Raw genomic sequence first — 21,882 nt, 5'->3', positions numbered from 1 at the left:
GTTCATTCTCGTGAACCAAACTCCTGGTTGAAGAGGTGTTCGGTGTATCCTGCAGGGCTTTCATGGCTCTCTTGTGATAGTTACAGGTCACGACACAGACGCGGGACTTCCTGGTTTAGCCAGAGACTACACTCCCATTTGACCCTGTCCAAGCTCTCGTCTCTCATCCCATTGACCCGTGACCTGCTGAACGTGACTGGAGTACGCTGGGCTCTCCTGCGTGATGGCTTCCTGACAGGTGTTTTACATCTGATGATACAGGCTTAGCTCGAGATGAGATATGTCTGTTTAAATCTCATACAGACACGTCTCCTGAACTGTCAAACTCTCTCGGTCCCCTATGAGCTGTAATTCTCTGAAATCCATCAGGTTTTCTCTGTGGCTTGCTGTTTAGATTGGCTTTTAAAGATGGGTGTAACATGTTTTGGATGTTTTTAAGTGTTGTCAGTCCTTGGGGTCTGTAAAATGAGGAAAATCATTGCATCATGATTTTATAAAATATAGTTTCATAAGCCATTTCATAAGCCTGGGAGCATTTATTTTATTTTGTCCCTTTGCAGTAAGTTATTTTGTTATATGTTTAGGATGTTCTTTTGAATTTTATGATATTCTAGCTGTGGATAACAAACTCTCCAATCAAAAAACGAGAATTTGGACCTTTATATGGGATGGAGGATGTAAAGAATGATTTGCTGACTTACATTTTCAAGTAGAATCAACTTGGCTCAGTCAGTTCAGCTTTTTTTTATCATAATAAGTTTAGTTACAGTAGCCTGTATCAACTCAGGCAACACTGCATCAAGATGAAAATAGTTTGATTTTTCAGAGTGCCGTGAGCGCACAGAGGGTCATTTGACTAGAGAAAGCAACGTTGCTTGCGTTTCCCACACAGTTTAAGACACGAAATGTGAATCACCCCTTACAGTTAAGAACATATTGCTAGCTGTTTGAAATCTGTTGTTGTACAGGTTGAATCTGATAAGTGATCAATGTGCAGCTTTTTCTAACTTTTTGCATCTTTGCCAAACTTCTGTGAAAACATTAATGTTTCATTTGGACCAAAAGGAACAAATATGTTCTGCGTAGAAACAGTTGTGAAATGTGAAAGAAGTGACAAGACACAATAGTTCAAACTCATAACCAATTTATATCCTCATATGATTTACTACTTCATTTAAAAGTCTCATTATACTTACTTTTTGTGTTTATACTCCCCACATTTCAAATAATGTACTTAGTTTTTAACATAAACATCTTAAAATAGACAGTAATCATTTTAAAATATATCCGTTGCCAACTGTAGGAGTGCCATCCTCCTCACAGTTGATGAAAGTAAACCATACTGCTCAATTCATTTTATCAAAAAAGGATCATCAAATATAAGGGGATACGCTGGGATTACCCTCTAATTGACGTACTCTGTTTCAACAGAATATGCTCATTTTTCCCTTCTTATATTTAAAAACTGTATGTGTGTGTACTGGATGTGTCACCAGTCTATTTATCAAAAGGCTTATTCAAGATTTCCTGGTAAACACAGGAACAAAACCTGAAGTAAGACAGATGTAATGACAATGAGTGGCTGTGGATTCTGTGCGCGTACCAGATTAGGGGTGATGCTGTTGGGTTGGTGGATGGGATTATCGCAGTGTTAATATTTAATCCACCATAGAGAGCTATCTATAGGTCAAGATAAGACCTGCTATAGAGTGCTTGGGGAGAATTGTCATTATCGATCACTTTACACACTACGTGTATGATGCCTAAAATGATGATGCCTCATTTTTATGCCTAAAATGGTTCTGATAATCATCCCAAATAAAAACCCCAGTTGACACTAAATGTATTTGATGCAAAATAATACATACATACATAAATGTATTTTTCAAAATTATTTTACTATTTTATTATAGGGCAACAAAATGTTCTGCTTTGTGCACTAGAAAAAGCCTACATAGAAGCATACATTTATTTCAAAGCATATGCAGGAAGAGATCCTCTAAAAATAGCTGCTGAATCCAATTTCACAGGTGTCAGATTCAGAAACGGATCCGGCTTTTATGGCACAAATTAAGACCTGCTTTTTGATATGTGCAGAGGTGAGTTAAATAACAGTTCTGCTTGACACAGCAGATTGCACACCGCTACAGTTCAATAATGCACGCTCATAAACCAGATGTTGTCTTTGTCATAACATTTTGTATCACTTCACATGTTATCACAATCAGATACAAGCTGCTTGTTTTGTAAATATATTCTCGCATCCGGATCTCATCTGGAAAACAAACACTCGATGGCACCTAGCTTAGAGGAAGGTGTGCATACAAACCTCTCCTCCCCGCGTCTGCAGCGTAAACGCTGCGCCCGGTTGCCATAAATGAACTCCTAGTGGAGGAGAAATTAAATTATGGCTCTCGGTTTGGCTGGAAATGAGAGCTTAAGAACCTTATTGCAATATTGTGATAAATCAGGGGATTATGAAGGGCCAGATGGATGAGTGTGATTAGGGGACCGTGCCGAGCCCAGCCAAGCATCACTCACCAAGGAACCTTTCCATCGAGTACCGCCGACGCACAACATTCTTAATCACTCTTTTAAGATTACAGCTGGCCCCCGAGACTACATTTCCACGTTGTCCTGTTAAAAGCCTGGGGGGAAATTACGGCTGTTGCTCTCCAGTTTTGTTTAAAGGCAATAATATGAGTCAACATTTCTTGAGACTGTTTCAAAGTGTAATGTGCTGTTTGTGTAACTGATGTCTGGGGGAAAGCAGCAATAAATACAAAGCAGTGGATAATTAAAATGAAAAAAATACCCAGAAGTGACCATTTTTAATCCATATCTTTTTTTTACAGCTTCAGATGATATGAACTGATATTTTGAAATGACTTATTTCGTGTTTTAAGTAAATAATGACAAAATCTCAAAACTTCCATTTTTGGTTGAACTATTCCAGCCCCATTAGAAAATTCTTCCTTACAACATACAGTTTTGTACTTTTTTTTGATAATGTACAATATCTGTATGTGATATACCTTTTTTCCATAAATCCTGCAAAAAAATTCCGACATGGTCGGTCCTAAATCATAGATCTGATGCTGGGGTTCCACATAGACCCCTCATCGGTCATCAACAGTTTACTGGGAAGAAAAAAGCTAGAATTGTCCTAAAACAAATCGACTGTTGTGTGATTGAAAGTGTCTGATTAAAACAGGAGATGCTGTGACAAGCGTTGTAAGAGATCAGCACATGAGCGACAGAGCGAATGCCACCATTCAAAGCGGCTAATTGAATGCATGTGCTTGTGGCCATCAAACAAATGAGAATTTGTGTCAGGCCGCCATTTGACATACCGAATTGTGATAGATGATGTTCAAGCGCCTGACTCACATTTCATTCAGCGCCGTGAAATGAAATCAAAGCTACTGAGGGAAGGAGAAATCCGTCTGTCACCAAATCTGATCTGCTCGTGCATTTACAAGCGAGCGACTGCATCGAATCTTGTGTCACATGAGATTGAGAGAGAGCATGTATCACATTTTTGGATGAGAGACTTTAGGAAGGTTTTAATTTTCACTGGGAAGGCTTGAATAAATGTTTGTCTCTTGTTGTGGTGTAGTAGAAGGAAATGTGCGTATAGGGATGTTTTAGAAATAAATGCCAGTGTATGAAGAGTAATGTGTTCTAGTCGCTTCTGTCACCGTTATAACAGGAGTGCTGCTAGTGCACTATTGTGACAGGTCCACAAATGATTCAGCACTTATTCTGCTCTCTCCATCCGCTGGCCTCCTCTAATGATCATTACAGGAGAAAAGTACAGAAGATATTGTGCAAGGCTTGTTATTTTGTCTTCACTGCAATTATTAATGAGTGGACCTAGGGGGTAAATATTCTCAGGGGATACAGAGAAAACTTGCAAAAGAACTTGAAATTTTACTGTACACTGTATGTGTTAACTGTATGTATTTGCGAACTGGGGTTTAGTTTAAAGTTTGATATATGCCTTATAATGTAGTATTAAAAATTCAGAGTTAAAATAGTTTGATAAAGTACACATTCATATAAAGTACTTTGAAATATACTTGAGAGTTAAAATACTTAAGTAGTGTTCACCGCTGGACCCCTAGTATAACGTGCTGGTTCATGCCGGTCTTTAATTTCAGAAGAGAATTATTTCCGAATCTCTAAAATGAGGGCAGGGCTTTTGTTTTCATGCCGTTCAGACCGTGAAGAGGTTATTATTTAAAGAAGCTTTCTGGACTGATCAACTATTCACTGTTTGAAAATCTTGTTTAAGGCCTGTATGCTGACTTCACTGCAAGCGCTCATTATGTTTCCTTTAACCTTAGTGAATGTGCAGGTTGGCTGGGATTGTGGGTATCCTCTGTGTCACACTGTCAGTGGCGTGAAAGCCAATTTAACCATCCTCATGTGTAAAAGAAGAATGAACTCTCAGAACCTTCATGCAGCTCTGACAGAGAGAGATGCTGATTATTTAGACAGAGTTTGTTTAGGGGATGTCAGCATGAACAAAGCTTTATAAAAAAATAATATCTCCGATGATAGCACAGTGGCTCTAGAAATTCTGTAATGAACATTGGTAGATAGCATTGGTGGTATTGGAGATGGGTGATACTGTTTGACCAAAAACCTTTTTCGCGATTTGAGTAACTATGTCAGTGACGATATATATACCACCATATAGTTATAAAGGTATGTACAACTGTATGTAACACCTCTTACTGACTAGCCATTTCCAGTTATTAACATACAGAAGTAGATGCAGAACAGAAAAAATATTTTCCCCAAAATTCAATGGAAACAGTTTTTGTTGCATTTATCGTCACGTGGCATACGGAAGTCAATTAATGTTATAAATATTTTAAGATGGCACGGTAAGGCTTGGCAAGATTTCCCAACCCAGCATAAAACCCGAAGAAGAAGTTTTGCAAAAAGAGAAGAAAAATTGTGTAAAGAAAAAAGTACATTCGAATTGCATAACTGTTTAATGAAAAAGGCGTTTTTTCGCAATATTTATTATCATTTTATTAAGTAAAACTGTAATGGAAACCCAGCTATAGATCCACCTGGTTTCTAGCTAAAGTGATGGATGATTCACATGTGCATAGGACAGATTTTATTAACCCCAGGAATTAATTTTTAGCCCGCATCCTATACCTATGCACATGCTAGTGTATGTTTTTTAAGCTTTTAAAGTTTACAACTTTCTCCAATAAAATTGCCCCAAAACCCTTATCTCCACTACTCTGTTTTTCTGTTTGAATAGCATGAGAGCAAGTTCATCTTAAAACAAAACTTCATACTATTATTCTATCCAAAGACAAAACTAGTATTGCAAAGATTTTTGAATGCAGGGCCAAAAGTCACAAGATTAATATACATGGATATTATCACAACAAAACAAGGCGTTAGATAATTTTAGTGTTCGTTACTCGAAACATTTTCCATCTGTGATAAAGCAGTAAGAATAGAGTAAATAAACACAGATGAATACAGTTGAAGTGTGGCCTCAGAGAATAGGCTCTGAAATGGGCATCTCCGCGTGCGAGGCTGATCTGAATGACACTGAGTGAGACAGGATTTCCCCAGAGGCCGTCAGTCTCATTACCAGAACCTTCATGTGCCCGCAGCGCTGAGACTACAAACTGTACTCATTAGAGGGGAGGAGAAGGCAAGCGAGCCCGCTGGGTCTGTCCTAAATCTCTATAACGTCGACTGGCTCTCATTTTTATGGCACTGGTAGAGGCCTGGAGAGAGAGGACAATGGCCTTTTAAAGATAACAATAAAAGCTTTCAGATGTGTCCCATGCTTCAAATGAAAGCGGACAGAAATGTGAAGCTTTCATACGGACGCTGGCAGGAGGTTTCTCACCTTAAGCTTTTATAAAGCAAACACCACTGTGTCTGTTATGAAATTGTTAATAAAATCATTGTTATGTGCTTGTGACTTTTAACCTGCGAGACGTTTTAGCCGCATAAGCAAAAAAGCCTCATGGCTGGTGGCAAGCAGGCAAAAAGTACTTCTGGTGCACTCCGACTTTAAACCGGACCACTTTTTCTCCTATTAAACCACATTTTATTACCCTATTAAACTTTTCATCAAAAACTGTTGGTCTTACATCCACTACAAGGGGAAATGATTCACTTTAAATGCCAAACCTTTAAAATTATATGACCACTATCTTTCCATTATCCTAAAAGGCCATGTTCCTGGTTTAACACTCCGCTTCATTTATCTCATGAAGATGCAAATTAAAATTCATATAACCACGTGTCTCAGCTTTTGAACTTTACAGTTTGCTCTCCCCGATGTCAAGCCATCATCTTAAATAATAAATTTAGGGCCGTGTAAAGTGTAGCATTAAAAGAAGCTAAACTGTTTAATATGTCGCTGTATTACAGTAAAGTGAGATTCTTTTGTAGGGCCATTGGAAACCATTATGAAAATTGGATACATTTTTCGGTTCATTACCTCAGTGTGAATTGGACGGCTTGGTTGGATCCCTTTAAAGTTTTTATATCAAGGCCACTGTGTAAATGAAATAATACATTTTGTTCGCCAACATTACCTTCGTTTTCCAATGGCAATTTAGGTAATACCCTATAAACCAATTGAGAGGAATATTATGTTATCACCAGAAAATTGTCAGGAATAATTAAAGTGGCATTCTGTGGATTTGCTTAGACCGATAAATGTGACCCATAAAATGCAACAGACTGATCCTTATAGATTCGTGCATAATGTGTCTAGAAATTTGCATGTGGCGCAGTCGTGGTTTTCATGTTGAGGGTCTTTGCCTGATGTTTTTATGTCTGACTTTTGATCACAAAGGAGGACATGAACTTCATTATTTAATAACATTTCAATACATGGTTGAGATTTTTAATACTTTGAAAAACACAAGGTCCACTGAAATAGTTTGACCAACAAACTATTACCAAGAATTAACATCCACACACTCGAAAATTTAGTACTGACACTTTGTTGTCAAAATTTGATGACGCAGATGTACTTCTTGTATTGTGTACAGTTAAACGAACAATTTCACCCGAAAATAAAATTCTTTCATTTACTCAACCTCTATTTGTTTCAAATCTGTAAACATTTCTTTGTTCTGATGAACACAGAGAAAGATATTTGGAGGAATGCTTGTAACCAAACAGTTCTTGGCCACCATTGACTACCATGGTATGAAAAAATGTGTAGCCTACATTTATTTTCCTGTTGAACACAAAGAAGATCTTTTGAAGAATGAATGAAATCAAACAGTTCTGGGCACTTTTGACTACAATTGTAATTTTTCCTGCTATGGCATTCTTTCAAATATCTTTCTCTGTATGATAAACAGTACAAATATTGGTATTTTACCATTTATTACCATAAGATGTTGTGTTTTACAGTGACATCATCTCAAATCCTCGACTTTTTCTCAAATTGAATCATTCATACAGTCATTGAGAAATTCTCTCTCTGGAATACATTTTCTTTCCTAAAGCAAAAGTTTTCATTATTGCCTCTGATTGAAGAAGATTAATCTTTCCTTCTCAGTGAAACTTGGTTGTGTGTCCGGCAGACTCTTTGGAGATGCTCACACGTAGAACCCAGACGCATGATGCAAGGGGAGCCAACAGTGAGAACAGAGATGTTAATTTAGCAACAAACAATGTTATACTCTCAATCTCTCAACATCCCCCCTCCACACCCCCACTCTCTCTCTCTCTCTCTCTCTCTCTCTCTCTCTCTCTCTTTCACACACTCTCTTCAATCTTCAGTGCAGCTCATTATTGTGGAGATACAGCTGGGTTAGGGGGCACACACACACGAACACATAGAGAAACATGTGAGGGTGTAAATGCGCTGAAAGGATAATTTGACACCCACTTGGCTATGATAGCCTGTAATTCTCTGACTCTTACTGAACTCCTCCTCAGCACACACACACAGTTTGCACCACTGCAGAAATGTGCTGGCTCTCTCTCTATTTCAGGAGGGGGAGTGTTGCAAACCCATCCCACTGGCGGATTTACAGCATGTATCAAAGCAATTCACAGCCAAAGCTCAGTTAGAGGTTTAGTGAAGGAAACCTGTGATTTCTGTTCTCTCAATTCATTCGGAGCGACAGTGCAATTTGTTTCTCATCGAAATATGGGTAATTTCTTCTCCACGGACGTGTGGAAGGCAGCGTCATTGCTCAAGGACAATAGGCTTGACAATCCAATGACAGAGGAACACACTTTTCCTCTGGAAAATTATTTACCCGACGAAATGAGTCTTGTATCAGGATGTCACATTTTCTCAACACGGTGCTTTGTTTATCTCTTTGTTTCCTACGCCGTTTCATTTGACTATCTCTATTTATAGATGAGGTATGATCAAATATGTCAAGCGTGTTGTCCACGAGAGACATGAGGAAATAATTAAATACAAGGTTTGTTCAGCACAGGTGGAACATCTTGAATGTCCATTCTTGTTTCGGGTTCGTGAAATGGGAAATGATACGGTGGAAGATTATTTGTTGGTATGTGTTAAGGTAAAATGGTCATTTTGGTTTTATTCTGTATACTACTGACAACATTTCTCCCACATTTCCAAAATGTTGTTTCTATTTGCATGTAGTTGCAGAAAATTGGAGAAACATGACTGGAGACATTTACATTTATTCACTTGGCAGATGCTTTTATCCAAAGAGATTAACCAATTGTCATTACCAATTATTCTGTATACCCATGTGAAAATAGTGCACTAAAATACACTTAAATGTACTTAAAGTGCTCTGTTTTCATGCACTTAATTTGTACTTAATATACAAAGAATTGTCTTTTATTCTTTTCGAAGTTAATCTTGATGTAAGTGAACTCAACTGTAGTTTTTTGAGACACCATGAATAGAACTACTAAATAGTATACCATATAAGTAAAGTACTAAGTACTTAAGAGGAAAACTATATTTTTAGTATTTTGAGGGTTAAACTGAATGTGTGAAAACAGAGCACTTTATATACCTTTGTGGAAGTGTGCTAAGTGTAATAAAAAGTATATTTTAGTGCACTTTGTTTTACCTGAGCAGCTTCCGTTGGACCCATGTTGGATGGACGGAGAATGACCACAAATTGATATATACATAGAAAGTCAGTATTACTTCTGGAGAATCAGCATCCAGAACTTTCATACATTTTTAATCATTTTTAAAACAACCTATTTTAACTCTTTATGTAATGATTTCTCGTCTCATGGTTATCATGGTTTGGACACATTGAATGCACCAACAAGTAGAACATCTTTCAAGGTCTTTGAACCCTAATAAGGATGACAGAATAAATGTGTGATGGTGATAAAAATGTGAGTGTCAGAAGCATGTTGTTTGTTAAGTGTGATTGCTAATATGAATGTGAACATTGTGTCTGAATTCAGACAGCTGGCTGCTAACACGAGTGTTAATGTTGCACAATAACAAGCAGGACACACTTTGCCAAATTACAGTGCGTTGACATATCAAAGAGACTGTCGTGTTTTTTTTCTAATGTTTGTAATTTTTTCTCTTGCTACAGGTTTTTCAGTCTGTCTGTGTGTGTATGAGTTTTACAATATGTGGGGACCACAAGCCTGGGAGGAAAAACAGAGGAGGCCCCTAATACTAATAAACGGGTGCTACTCTTTCCTCTGGCTCTCTCGTGCTCCAGAGCTTGCCCTGTGGGATAGCAGGGAAAGAGGCTGAATAATTGGAAAATATCCCTGCCTTCTATTCCGAAGAGAACCTTTAATTTCTTTGCATCTCTTCCTCTCTCTCCATCTTTTGCCTGCACAATGAGATACTGTTCTCATTTTGCCTCTTAAAAGGAACAATTAGCCTGGTTCGGGTAAGTGTGTGCGTGTGTGAAGATGAGGGTTCGGAGAATATGCAGTATTTACATATCCCTCTGTAAATTGTATATTCAGATGGCTGAATATCGCAGTGCCAGGGAAGTGGAATAGTTCTCAGCTGCTCATCTGTGGCTCTTTCAACTCGCATGCACGCTCATACCCCAGACACATGCTTCGAGCTAATGGCCCTTCTGTTATTGGACATTCAGCAGACCCAGTGCGGTATGTAAGACAGGAAGCAGGGTGTTGTGAACTTCCTGCTATGCTATAAAACACTGAAAGAAAAACATAGCGCTTCCACCTTCCTTCCATAATCTCTCTCTCCTCCATTTATTTCTCTGCTCCCAAAGCCCTGCAAGGGAAACGCTTAAGCGTGCGTTTGAAGTAAAAGCTTTTTGTAATCTGGACAATGGGGTGCAGAAGTAATGGAGCGGTGTTGATGCGGTGAATGGAGACTCACAGTGGGGTCACAAAATGTTTCATATTCACCCTTAACATTGTTTTTTTTGGAGAGCACACGTATTGGACGAAGGTCATTTTCACTTGTCGTGTTTAACTCACTACACGTGTGACATTAATGCCCACTCCAAACCACTGAATTTGACACAGAGGTGCGGAGCTTAAACTAAATTGTTTTACAGAAAAGATGCACTAAATGTGTTTGCTAAGATAATGTAAAACCAAATGCATTAATTTCTTTTAGAAATATCTTTGGGTAATGTAAATAAAGCAAGCACAAAGAACACATTGCATTACAAGTTTTCAAACCATTTCCAAAAATGTAAGTGTAGTTATTTATATTACCCATGCAACAATAATTGCAGACTGTTGGAACCTGATAAATTGTTTTTATTTACTGTTTTCTACATAAACTCATATCTTTCATAGTGTAAAGAACATTCTGGAAATATATTGTGAAAATATAACCTTGACGTCCTTAATATTGACTGATAATGTCTCGTCAAAAATTGAAATCAAAATTAAATGAATGCTTGAAATTAAACTTTAATGCTCAGATTTTGAGACTTCGGGCACTTTTCACAGACTAGGTCATGGCATTTTGCAGATTTTTGCTACATATGACAACACACCATGTCAGAGTAGCGCTCATACAGCGTGCATAGGGAAAGAACAGTTGAAATAGTATTTCATGATGTGTGTGTGCGTTCCACACAGAATACACAGACAGGTAGACTCTGTGTTGATCAATTATGTGTTCACAGGAATAAAATACTGTGAGTAAAGTGGTTTGACATATATATGTGAGAAAGGTACAGTCTCAAAATCGCCTTTTCTAACCGCTTAAATGTTTAATGTCAAACACACACACGCATGGGATGATTTTACACCTTCTGTGTCACGTGTCGTTTCTGCGAGCGCAGCAAGTTATTTGTTAATTTGACAGAATATGCTGCTGTACGAGTAAGAATCGAAGCAAGAAAACAATAGCAGCCTGGTTCTGAATGTTGTAATGATGTTTTCTATTCCCAGCTTAAATAAATATATACGCGTATTTGTCACAGGGAAGAGAATGACAGGAGTGTTATCAAAACCTCATCCCCTGAGTCACACACACAGATGGCTGTTAAAGTTGATAATAATACGCTGGCAGAAGTCCATGTGTTACAGTGGGACTGTCACCTCAGGCTGGGATCTGAACATGAGGGCAGAGTGCTGTTTAACCCCAATGAAAGATTTTCAAGGTTTTACAAGCAATGGGTCATTTGAAAAGGTTTTAAATCGTCTTAATGTTTATTTGTGTGCGTTCTAAAGCTTTAACTGTCCAAAATGGTGCTTTTGGGAGACTTTGGCTGAACTGATAGTGTTTAATAAGTGTCTGGAAGATTACAGGTATAGATGTGTGTAGTTTTGATATTGTTCATTGAACTATGTTTGTACAATTGTCCACTCACTAACCCCATGATTTGTTTTGATGAGGGCAGTTTTCTGGTGATGAAATACTGTATTTACTTATGGAGATAAGTAGCAAATAGGCTTTATTTCTATCACAATGTTTTGCTACTTTAGATGTTATTAGGAGGAGGGGCATTCTCATTAAGAATAACATTTGATTGGACCAAAGTATTAGTGAATCATGAGTCATCAACTTTTTTCTTCTATTTCTCCAGAAGAAATGACTTAAAGCGGCTTTAACACCTAGGGTTTCTGCCAATCTCAATATTAATCTTGAGTACCTATAGAGTAGTATTGAAAACGTCGTATCTTCGAAGAGTATTTAGTTTGATCCCATTATAAAAGATAGATACAGCTGTACAGTTACTTCCGAAATCATGACGCGTGCGGGGGGGAGGGGTAGGCTGAACTAAAGCACATTGTCAACAAAACAGACATGCGGTTCACGTCTGGCATCTTTTAGCGCTGGGACGGCTCCATATATTAGTTTCAAACGGTATCCAAATCCAGCGTTATATCCACCGATTATATAACATTATCACCCAAATGCAGTGATTGTAAAGAAGTCAGAAGGCATGACACATCGTTGCAGCACCCCTTTAATTGTTTAATTCCGTATATCTGATTTAGTTTCAATTTGATACATATATCAATATCGTTAAATATTAACTAATTGAATTGTAGCTTTGTAACTTTTAACCTTTATGATAAAACACTTTTTTTTATACAAAACCTTTTTGATACAAAACAAAATCCTGTCTGGTGAGACTAATAGGCTACTTCAGATTTACAAATGGCTGTTAAAGTTGTAATGTCCCGTGTTTCAGTAGCTTTTCGATGTCAGTCCATTACAATCCTCAGACTTCTGTCACCTCACTTCAAGCGACGCATGAATGTGAATCATTTGAGCATTCAAGGTTGCTATCAGCAGACAGTGTTTTTTTCTGGCTACTTGGGTGAAAAGTTTTTTATTTATTAAAGAGCAGGTGGCCTTGGAGCTCAACATTTATACGAGCAAAGAAGGTCCATCATACTTATGCAGTGTATTGTGTACTTAAAATCTTGCTTTATATTAATAAATAACTGTAAAAATAACATCACTGAAGAATTGCAATAGCTTTGAGTGCGTTTCAGATTATTGTTTTGTCAGCCGAAAGTTCAGACTACTTTCATACGCAGTTGTTAGAATGCATTAGGGCTATAAGTAAACAGGTTTTACCAAGGCATCCCCCAATTGACCCGTGTATGTGTGATGATCTTCTATGCAGGTTTATATCAGGATCAGTGAAGGACTGTAATCAGTGTGGGAAGATTGGCTTTCCTGTAGCTCAGTGGTAAGAGTATTGCGTTATCAACGCAAGGTTGTGGGTTCGATCCCAGGGGATTGCAAATACCTATGTAAAATGTATAGGGTAAAGCAATGTAGGTCGCTTTGGATAAAAGCGTCTGCCAAATGCCTAAATGTAAATGTAAAGATAAGCCTGTGTGTTTTCCAGATGACAAATTCTCAAATGGGAGAAGATGATCGTGGCTGATACAGATCTGGTCTTGCTAAAATGGAAAGGTACTGGGAAGACATATTTGACACACTTAGGGATTTATTGCATTTTTGCAAGAAACAGATGGTCAAAAATGAGAATGAGTTTTTTTTTGGATATGGTAGAAATATTTTGTGCGTAACGAATAGAAAAATCACATCTGCGTATATACTGGAATGTGTTCTCGGGTGTTTGGATTGTAAACAAGACGTGTTGATATAATTTAAAAAGACTAGTTCACCAAAAAAAGGAAATGCTGTCATCATCTTTTCATCCTCATGTGTTTTGATTTTCTTCCAAGGAACAGTCCCTGGTTTCTCTCAAGAAAGCATCTCTCATGATAAACTACTACTTTGATGTTTTCCAAAAGATGGAATGTAATACTTTGTAGCAACAGACATATTAAAATGTGAAATGAGAAAATTTTAATTCTGCCTCTTGAATTTATAGAAACATCATTTTCACATTCATTCATTTGTGCGAATCCTGTAATGAATAACATAATGAATTGTAAAGCACACCAAAATAGATATATCTAAATATTGAATTGGACAGTTTGCTCTGATCATCTGCTTCATAATTCTATTTAGAGTCTTTGACTGAGTAATTAAAGCCCACAAACGGATGACAAAATCAGTCCCGCCCATCTGGTGTCAAGGAGACAGCTGTTACATCCCATCTCTCCCGGGGAGCGGGCAGAAGAGCGCACTCTGTTATTTCAGACAACATCAATAAAAACACTATGGATACACAGCATGCAAATCGTTACTGTAACACTCCATCTCGTGCCAGAAAGAATGAGAAATCTTTATAGCTAATGAAAGTCAAATGAGGCATTTGGTTAATGATGGGTTGAAGACAATATTGGCCTGATTGCAAGACGACGAGTTAAGTATTGCCTGTTATGCTCTAAAACAATTATTGCTTTAAGAAAATCGATTTCATAGAGAACGCTGTGATTTTAAGAATCTTCTCACTTCCTCACTCTCTCGCACACACACAAATTTATTTGATGCGTTTTCCATTATCATGCGCGAGTCTATTGAGCTATTAATCACAAACACAGGTGCGCAGTTATAGATCTATATGCTGTGGAATTTTTTCCAGTATTGCTCTGTTCCGCTCTTCAGAACTCGGTGTACTTGATGAATAAAAATCCCTTGACTGCAGGACCTCAGTGCTTGAGAGGTTATGTGGGTTGGAACTGTTGTAGAGTCTTACTTCCTTTAAAGGTCCAATGTGTATTTTTTGGAAGATCTATGCAATATAATGCAACATTATGTACACAACTATGTCTTCAGAGGTGTATTTAGACCTTACATAATGAAGCATTATGTTTTTATTACCTTGGAATAAGCTGAAAATTCTATCTACATACGCCGCAGGTACTCCTAACATGTAAATCGCCATGTTGTACTTTTGGTGTGTATTTATGCCTTTGGCTATGGGACTTTGGCTGCTCTTACATTTAACTGTATATATTTTATTGCTTATAACTTATAATTGTTCACCGGGCATCCAGAAGAGCTGCTAAACTGTATTTCATTTTTATTAAACATCGACAATAAAGTTCTATTCTATTCTGTTCGGTTCTATTCTAGTTTCTACAGAAGCAGTAAACAAACAAATTGCTCTACAGAGTGCATTTCGGAAATACATTATCCTTCGGCAAAGAAGTGAAAACGTGACAACATCTTAGTCCTGTGTCAGCCACCGTAGTTCTTTGAAAGGGAGGTGTGGGGTGAGCCGTTGGTTGCAGTTCGCAAGATCACCATTAGATGCCGCTAAAATCTCCACATTGTTTATGTTAAATGTGTCTTTTTTAACCAAGCACAAATGCATTACAAATGTGTTTTCTGTTAAGATGCATGAATGAGCGTGAAAGGCAGAGAATATAGTCAGTGATTAAATCACTAATCTTGCTCTACAATGAGCACATGAGGTGAATGAAACATTTGCTATATTACTTTTCATTTGATGTGTTTCTTTAAATGACTACAAGTTTCTTAAGTGATGGATAAGATTTAGCAAAATGCTGTTTTGCAAGGATTTCACCTCAAGTCTGCTACTCTTTGGCTCTGCTATTTTAACCCATCAAACACAATTCTTTCTGCTGTGCCTCTCTTGACCGGACAAACATTTTAAAGCAGTTAATTTGACTTTGAGTAGGCTCTAGTTTCAGTGCGGTGTTAGGGGTACAAGGGTGTGTTAGGTCGCTCCCATTTGCCTAAAGGGAAACCAATTCTAATGTTAAAACTAATAACAACGAGAATCGAAGCAAGTAAACGAGAAAAGTATATTTATAAAAAATTAATGGCCCGGGTCCCTAACCTACATGTCTCCCATTTGCAATTTCTTAATAATGTAGATCTGTTCGAGTGTTCAGTGTTTTATTAGACAATAACGTATATGCATATCCTAGCTTTTGAATCCATATTGCATGGATGATGTGCAAAAGATTTCGGATGAATCAGAGGTTTAATTAGTTAAAAAATACTTTTGGCGATGCCAAATGCTTGAAATTGAATAGCCCGTGTAACTGTGAAGTCTAATTGCATTGATTTAATGTGCAATGTTTATTGAATGTTTGTATTAGTATATTGCAGTCACATCAGTGTCTGTTAAGAGAATGTGTATCCATTTGCAGAAGGTTCTTGCTTCACGATTCACAAAGCATTAAAATAAATACAAAATTCCAGGCAATGATTTCAATTACAGTACATTTCATGCTTTTCACTGATTCACAAACTTCAGTCAAGCCTGAATCAATAGTCTGATTCAACAGATGTGACTCAGTTGGATTTGGAAGAAGTTAACAGCCAGTTGAGTCATACCCTTTTATGTAGTTTACAATATGCACTTGTTCAGTGTTTGAGAGTTGATTTATTCATTATTTCATTGACATATTAGCACAATTAGTACTACAAAAGGTTCTTTACAGTGATGCCAGAATAACCATTATTGCTTTCTCAAAGAACAGTTTAGTCAAATGTTCTAAAAAGAACAATTTCTTTCATACCTTTCTATCAAAATGCAATTCTATTAAATGCAATTTTTCACTTAAAGGACCATTAGGTTCTCCTGATGTTAATGGTATGGAACCATACGGTCAAAAATGGTTCTTGCGTGTTCTTGTAGCACCTTTATTTTTTATGAGAGAATTGCCTACTAGCAAGAGTCCTGTTATACAAAGGTCCACCGATGCTTGCTAAAACAAATGCAAATATACTGTTACTAGAATAAAACTGTGGTTGATTTTCTTTAGGGATGTAATCAATGCAATGCAATGCAATGCGCAATGGTGTTTATCTTACCAAGTTCCTACAAAATGCAAAGTACTAAGAACGGATGATATTACGAATGACATTTTTCTTTCAAAGAGAAACGGCTTTAACCCAAGAGTCTGGGGTTTAAAAGCGGTGCACTATATGCGCCGAGGAAGCGGATCGCCTGTAAAGCGGCACTGCGGCAGTACTGTATCAATGCGCCCGGTCCCCGCCGCTCGGATCCTGAAGCACGGACTCGCGGAGAGGAGCAGCGTCGCTTCCTCGCAGGATTTATTTGTTTGTTGGAAGAATTTCTCTTTTGTCTTTTTTCCAAAGAAGCTCGCTTTCCGAATGACGACGGCTTGTCCGCACGTCTCTACTCCGCTCGCCAGGCGTTGCGTGCGTTGGTTTTGTCCTGCAGGCTTTGTGTTTTGGTGGATCTAGAGCTGGAGAAGGAGGCAGTGCCAGGCGCTGCTGCTGCTGCTGTGGGCTGGACCGGACACGGTGCGTGAGATTTACTGACCGAGAGAGAGGGAGACAAAAAGCGAGTGAGCGTGATATCCAACAAGAATAGAGGAAACGGAAAGAGTCTTAAATAGATTAAAAGCATTAATGTTTGGTGCGAGTGTGCGCATGGAGTGCCAGCGCAGGGTATCATCAGGTTAAAGGATTATGTTGTTAGAAATTGCTTTGTGATAATAGCTCACCTGGACTATTGATCTGGCTGTTTGAAAAATGTTGATGGGATGCATGTTGAGAAAGTCAAATTCGGATTGAAAAGGTGATGTGGGGTGTAATGCACTTGGTGGGGGATTTGGGAAGCGGATGTAGGTTGATGTGTGTCAGTGAAGTTTAAGTTGATGGCTGCCTATGATGTCATAACGTGGCCGCTGTGTATCTGTCATTTGCTAAATTGTCAGTTGATTGTTCTCTGTGATGTCACCATGTAGGTTTTTGTGTCATTTAATGAAGTTTCATTTGGTTGTCTATTATGTCATGTTGTACTGTAGTTGCAGTGTGCATTTGTCATTTGATCAAGTCTGAGTTTTTAAATGATGTCATAATTAATGTGATGTGGATGTTTATGTCATATGACGAATTTTGAGTTGATTGTCTATGATGTCATTATAATATACACTAATTGTCTTATGTGTTTGTCATTTGATGAAGTTTGAGTTTTTAAATGATGTCATCATTTATGTGATTTGGGTATTTATGGAATTTTATGAATTTTAAGTTGATTGTCTAGGATGTCATATATAGTTCTGAGTTGGTTTTCTATGTTGGTCATAATGTGGAGTAGCTGTTGTAGGAGTTTAGGTCATTTGATGAAGTTTGAGTTGGTTATGTCTACGATGTCATTATATATAGTTGTTAAAATTTGAGTAGGTTGCCGTGATGTCATATTGTAGCTACTGTTGGTGGGTTATTAATGGATAATTTGTCTGTGGATTTAACGTTTTTTATCACTGCTAAATGCATTCGAAATGGTCCATCGTGTAACAATTAATTTATAATGTACACATTTTCTACATTCTCTTAATTAATACTAGCACATAACATTTGCATAATAGTGATAAAAGAACCATAAGTATGTACGTAAATCGATAAATTATAGCTTTAGATCAAGTGTTGCATTTTACACCACAGGACAACTCCCCAAAGTATGTCATGTATTTTTATGATAAAATTAGAATTCATTGAAAATCTTTTGAACATGTTTTCGTAATAAAGCAACCATAGGTGTCTAGGAACGAAGGTATGATGTGATAATGTGGATGTTTACAGTAGGTGTGAAGGCATCAGTGGGCTTTTAAAAGCAGACTGATGACATTTGCATTTAGATGCACAGTAGTTGAATGGCTTTGGGAAAATGTCACAATTTTTTTATATACGCCATGAACACATTCTTTATAATTGACTAAATAGCGTTTGCTTTCTTTCATGAAACTGCACGATCTAGGCAGACGGGAATATGAAAGTGACTCTAGTCATTGTGGAATTAGATAAAAAAAGGAATCCTGAAATGATCTCTAGCATAGATACAAATGAGTTGTGAAAATTGTTTCATTCTTAGGGCCAATTCCTGCATGATGTTTTCCTATACATAGTAAAGGCTGGGAATTCCGGGGGTTAATTAATTTTCCAGCAGTAAGCCCGCACTGAGAATGTTTCAAACGTCTGCTCTCTATCTCTTTGACTTGCAGGATGGGAAGGTGTCAGACTGCACTTAACAGAAGGCCAGTTCAGTGAAGACAACCATGTGGAGACCTGTTACAGCTCTGTTGGAAGACACTTCAAGTCACCTGCCAGTTTGTATCACCTAAACTAGGGGAAGTTGGGCTACTTTTTAGTTTGGAGGCGATCAACAGGATACGATTTTGAGTATCTGTGCTTGTGGATGTATGCATTTATTTCTCGGAAATCTCATGTGCACATTCAAACAAAGCACCATAACCTCACCTGAGCTTGGGATTTGGATAATTGCACCTCTTTCCCTGGAGTACAATAGTTGAGCGTTCACTTACAGGTGTTTTTTGGGGAATTGTGGGAATTGTGAGTTTTCATTGAAAGGCTTTCAGATCTGCAGCCAGTACCAGCGACGGCTGAGAGCCTCCAGGCAGGAAGTGTTCGGTGGTGAGTGTGTCATCAGGTGAAATGGATGGCCCGCGGTGCAGCGGGATTCGGAAAAAGCGGAAGTCTCGATCCGTGCGAGACCGCGATCGTGTGTCTAACGGGATGAGGAATAACCATGTCCGGGGCTCCGTGCGGCGATTCTCCTCGGATTCCGAGAAGGATGACCGCACCAATCCCCCAGCTTCCTCACGACCAAGGCCACCAAGGAGGAAGAGGAAGGAGTCTACCTCAGCAGAGGAAGACATCATTGATGGATTCTCGATATCAGGATTTATAACGTTGGAAGCACTTGAGGTAAGAGGCTGAAATTGTTTTGTGTAGAGCTACCGCTGTTTTTACGACTGCTGTTTAGTTTAGCTGGGAATCGCTCACTGTATTGAGTGGTTTATCATTTTCAAGAGGCAGCCTCGTTCTGGACTTGTCTACTTGACTGGGTCTGTTAGCACAACATTGGATTTGATGTTGTTTTTCTGGAGCGTGGCTGTGATTCAAGGAGATGTGGCTTAATGTGTGCTTTTATTTCTGCCAAAGATGTAGTTTTGGATGAATTTCTCAGGTTGTTTTGCAAAGGCTGGCTACGGAAGGCTTTGACTGATGCTTAAAGAAGTAGATTTGACTTTAGTTCCAGTTTGATATATATAAAGGTCCCAGCTTTTGAATTTGCATTGTGCATAATTATATCTTCTCAGATTTGCATTCTTTAGTAAATGGTCAGAATACTGCATTGTTTACATCTTCTTGTGAAGCTGCTTTGAACCAATACAACATTGTAAAAAGCGCTATATAAATAAAATTGAATAGAATTTTGTGTATTTATAATGGAGTTAAATCTTTCACAATTTACATTTCAAATTATTGTGTAAACAAACAAACAGCTTTTAATATGTAGGTGTACAGGATATTTGTTTGTGGGTATTGTATATGAAAAAAAACAACCTGTTAAAACAGTTAAAACAACCTGAATTCATGGAAAATCTTAACTATTTTACGAGGAACATTCGTTCAATGTAAATTGTACATTGTGTTTTGTACAACGTGAATTGTATAAAGCGTAAATCTTAAGTACAGTGTTTTTTTCTCAAACCTTTGTTTTACATACAGTATATTTTAGATAATGGTTTTGTTTATTTCTGTTTTACGTTTTATTATTGCTTTTATCCTTATTTAATTATTATATTTTTTATTATTTGTAAATATATCTTTATTTTATTATTATTATTTTCTATATTAATATAAGATTGTTAAACTGACTGTGTGCGTCATTCTACATTATGTAACCAGTACTTAAATGCAATGAAGCGTCCAAAAAAAATCTGGAGGTTTTCCCATAACCCCTAAATCTGAAAGCAAACTGTACTAAAACGTATGAATAAGAAGGAATGTAATTCATACACCTTGTAAAATAGTGATGAATAACTGTGAGCTTTTTGAGTTAAAATAACCCAGTATAAGTTCATTAACAACGTTGCGCTTGGGTTCGTTCGTCCCATTTTGACGCAATGCTTGGGTTGAAATTTAAATAATCCAGCAATTTTTTAAGTGTACAATAAAGAGACAATTAAACAATACTTGACTTTCATTATCACTGGCACATCTCAATAGTATTATCCAAAGCACATGTTATTTGTTTGAACTTCCCCCTTTTATAACCAAAATTACTCCTTTGCATTTTACATGACAATAAATGTGTATAACTGTAAAGTTATGAGTACTGCGTTTTTGGTCTTGATGGGACAACTGTGGAGTCATCCTGAGTCTTAGCATCATCCTCGCTGTTTCAAGCCTGACAGTGTCGTACGACAAAGCCCTGCACGCTTTACCCTCACATCCCCTACAGATGCTTTTGCATTGTGTTATATGTTCGCTAGAGTAATCTGTGAAAAGAGCCCGTCAGCGGCTTACGCTGTCACGCTAGTGCCACGAACTGCAGGCGCGGTTCTCCAGGGGTGACATCCCGTTCACCGCTCTTCACTGTTCTGAGATCTGTGACTCACAGCCGTCCCCTGCGCTTTCTCGTCTTGCTCCATTTAGAACCTCACAGAGCAGGAGACTAAAGACTAGATCTGCCAGAAGTGTCAGCTATCAGATTCATTCTCATTCATCCATTGTGTGAATTAGTAGGCCAACAAAACTCAATTTAATGTAACACTTTTGAAACTGTTGCAGTATTTGGCGATATTATTTTTTTACTATGGATTTTGTTGAATTGAATGTTAAGCTTGTTTATATGTTTTTAATTTATGTCTGTTATTTTGCAAATATATTTTATAAAAAAGTACAGTTTAATTGATTGTGATGAATGGGAGAAATAATATGAAGAAAAGTGTGGAATAGGGTTCCCGAAGCTCAAACCTGATTTTTCAGAGTGAGCACCACAGCTCCCATGTCATACTTTTGTCTAATCTCTATTGTATTATTTTTACATATGAATTTAATGCATATATGTGGTTATATACGGCACATGAGCGATTGTTTATCCTTACAAGTGTTAGGTGCACATGTTTGTCATAGCCAGCCGTACTATTTATAACATTATCTCATACACCTTTATCTCATTGAGTTGGTTTCCCAGACAGGGCTGAAAGGCAAAGTTCACCACAGTATGAACATTTTGTCATCATTTTTGTCTCTTGTCGTCTTAAAAC

At 37.7% G+C, this 21,882-nt stretch overlaps 1 protein-coding gene across 8 annotated transcripts in view; it reads left to right on the top strand.

Annotated features, from left to right (window-relative positions):
* The first annotated feature begins 16,856 nt into the window (after nucleotides 1-16,856).
* Nucleotides 16,857-21,882, top strand: part of auts2a (activator of transcription and developmental regulator AUTS2 a) — a 278,605-nt gene continuing 273,579 nt past the window's right edge. For all 8 annotated transcript variants that reach the window (XM_056736577.1, XM_056736576.1, XM_056736575.1 and 5 more), the window contains exons 1-2: nucleotides 16,857-17,104; nucleotides 18,808-19,531. In XM_056736577.1, coding sequence (XP_056592555.1) covers nucleotides 19,259-19,531 — 273 coding nt within the window. In that variant the 5' untranslated portion in view covers nucleotides 16,857-17,104; nucleotides 18,808-19,258. The remainder of the gene's footprint in view (nucleotides 17,105-18,807; nucleotides 19,532-21,882) is intronic.

The sequence above is a fragment of the Triplophysa dalaica genome, chromosome 22 (assembly GCF_015846415.1).
Source record: "Triplophysa dalaica isolate WHDGS20190420 chromosome 22, ASM1584641v1, whole genome shotgun sequence".
Classification (NCBI taxonomy): Eukaryota; Metazoa; Chordata; class Actinopteri; order Cypriniformes; family Nemacheilidae; genus Triplophysa; species Triplophysa dalaica.
This window is presented reverse-complemented; position numbering and strand designations above follow the sequence as displayed.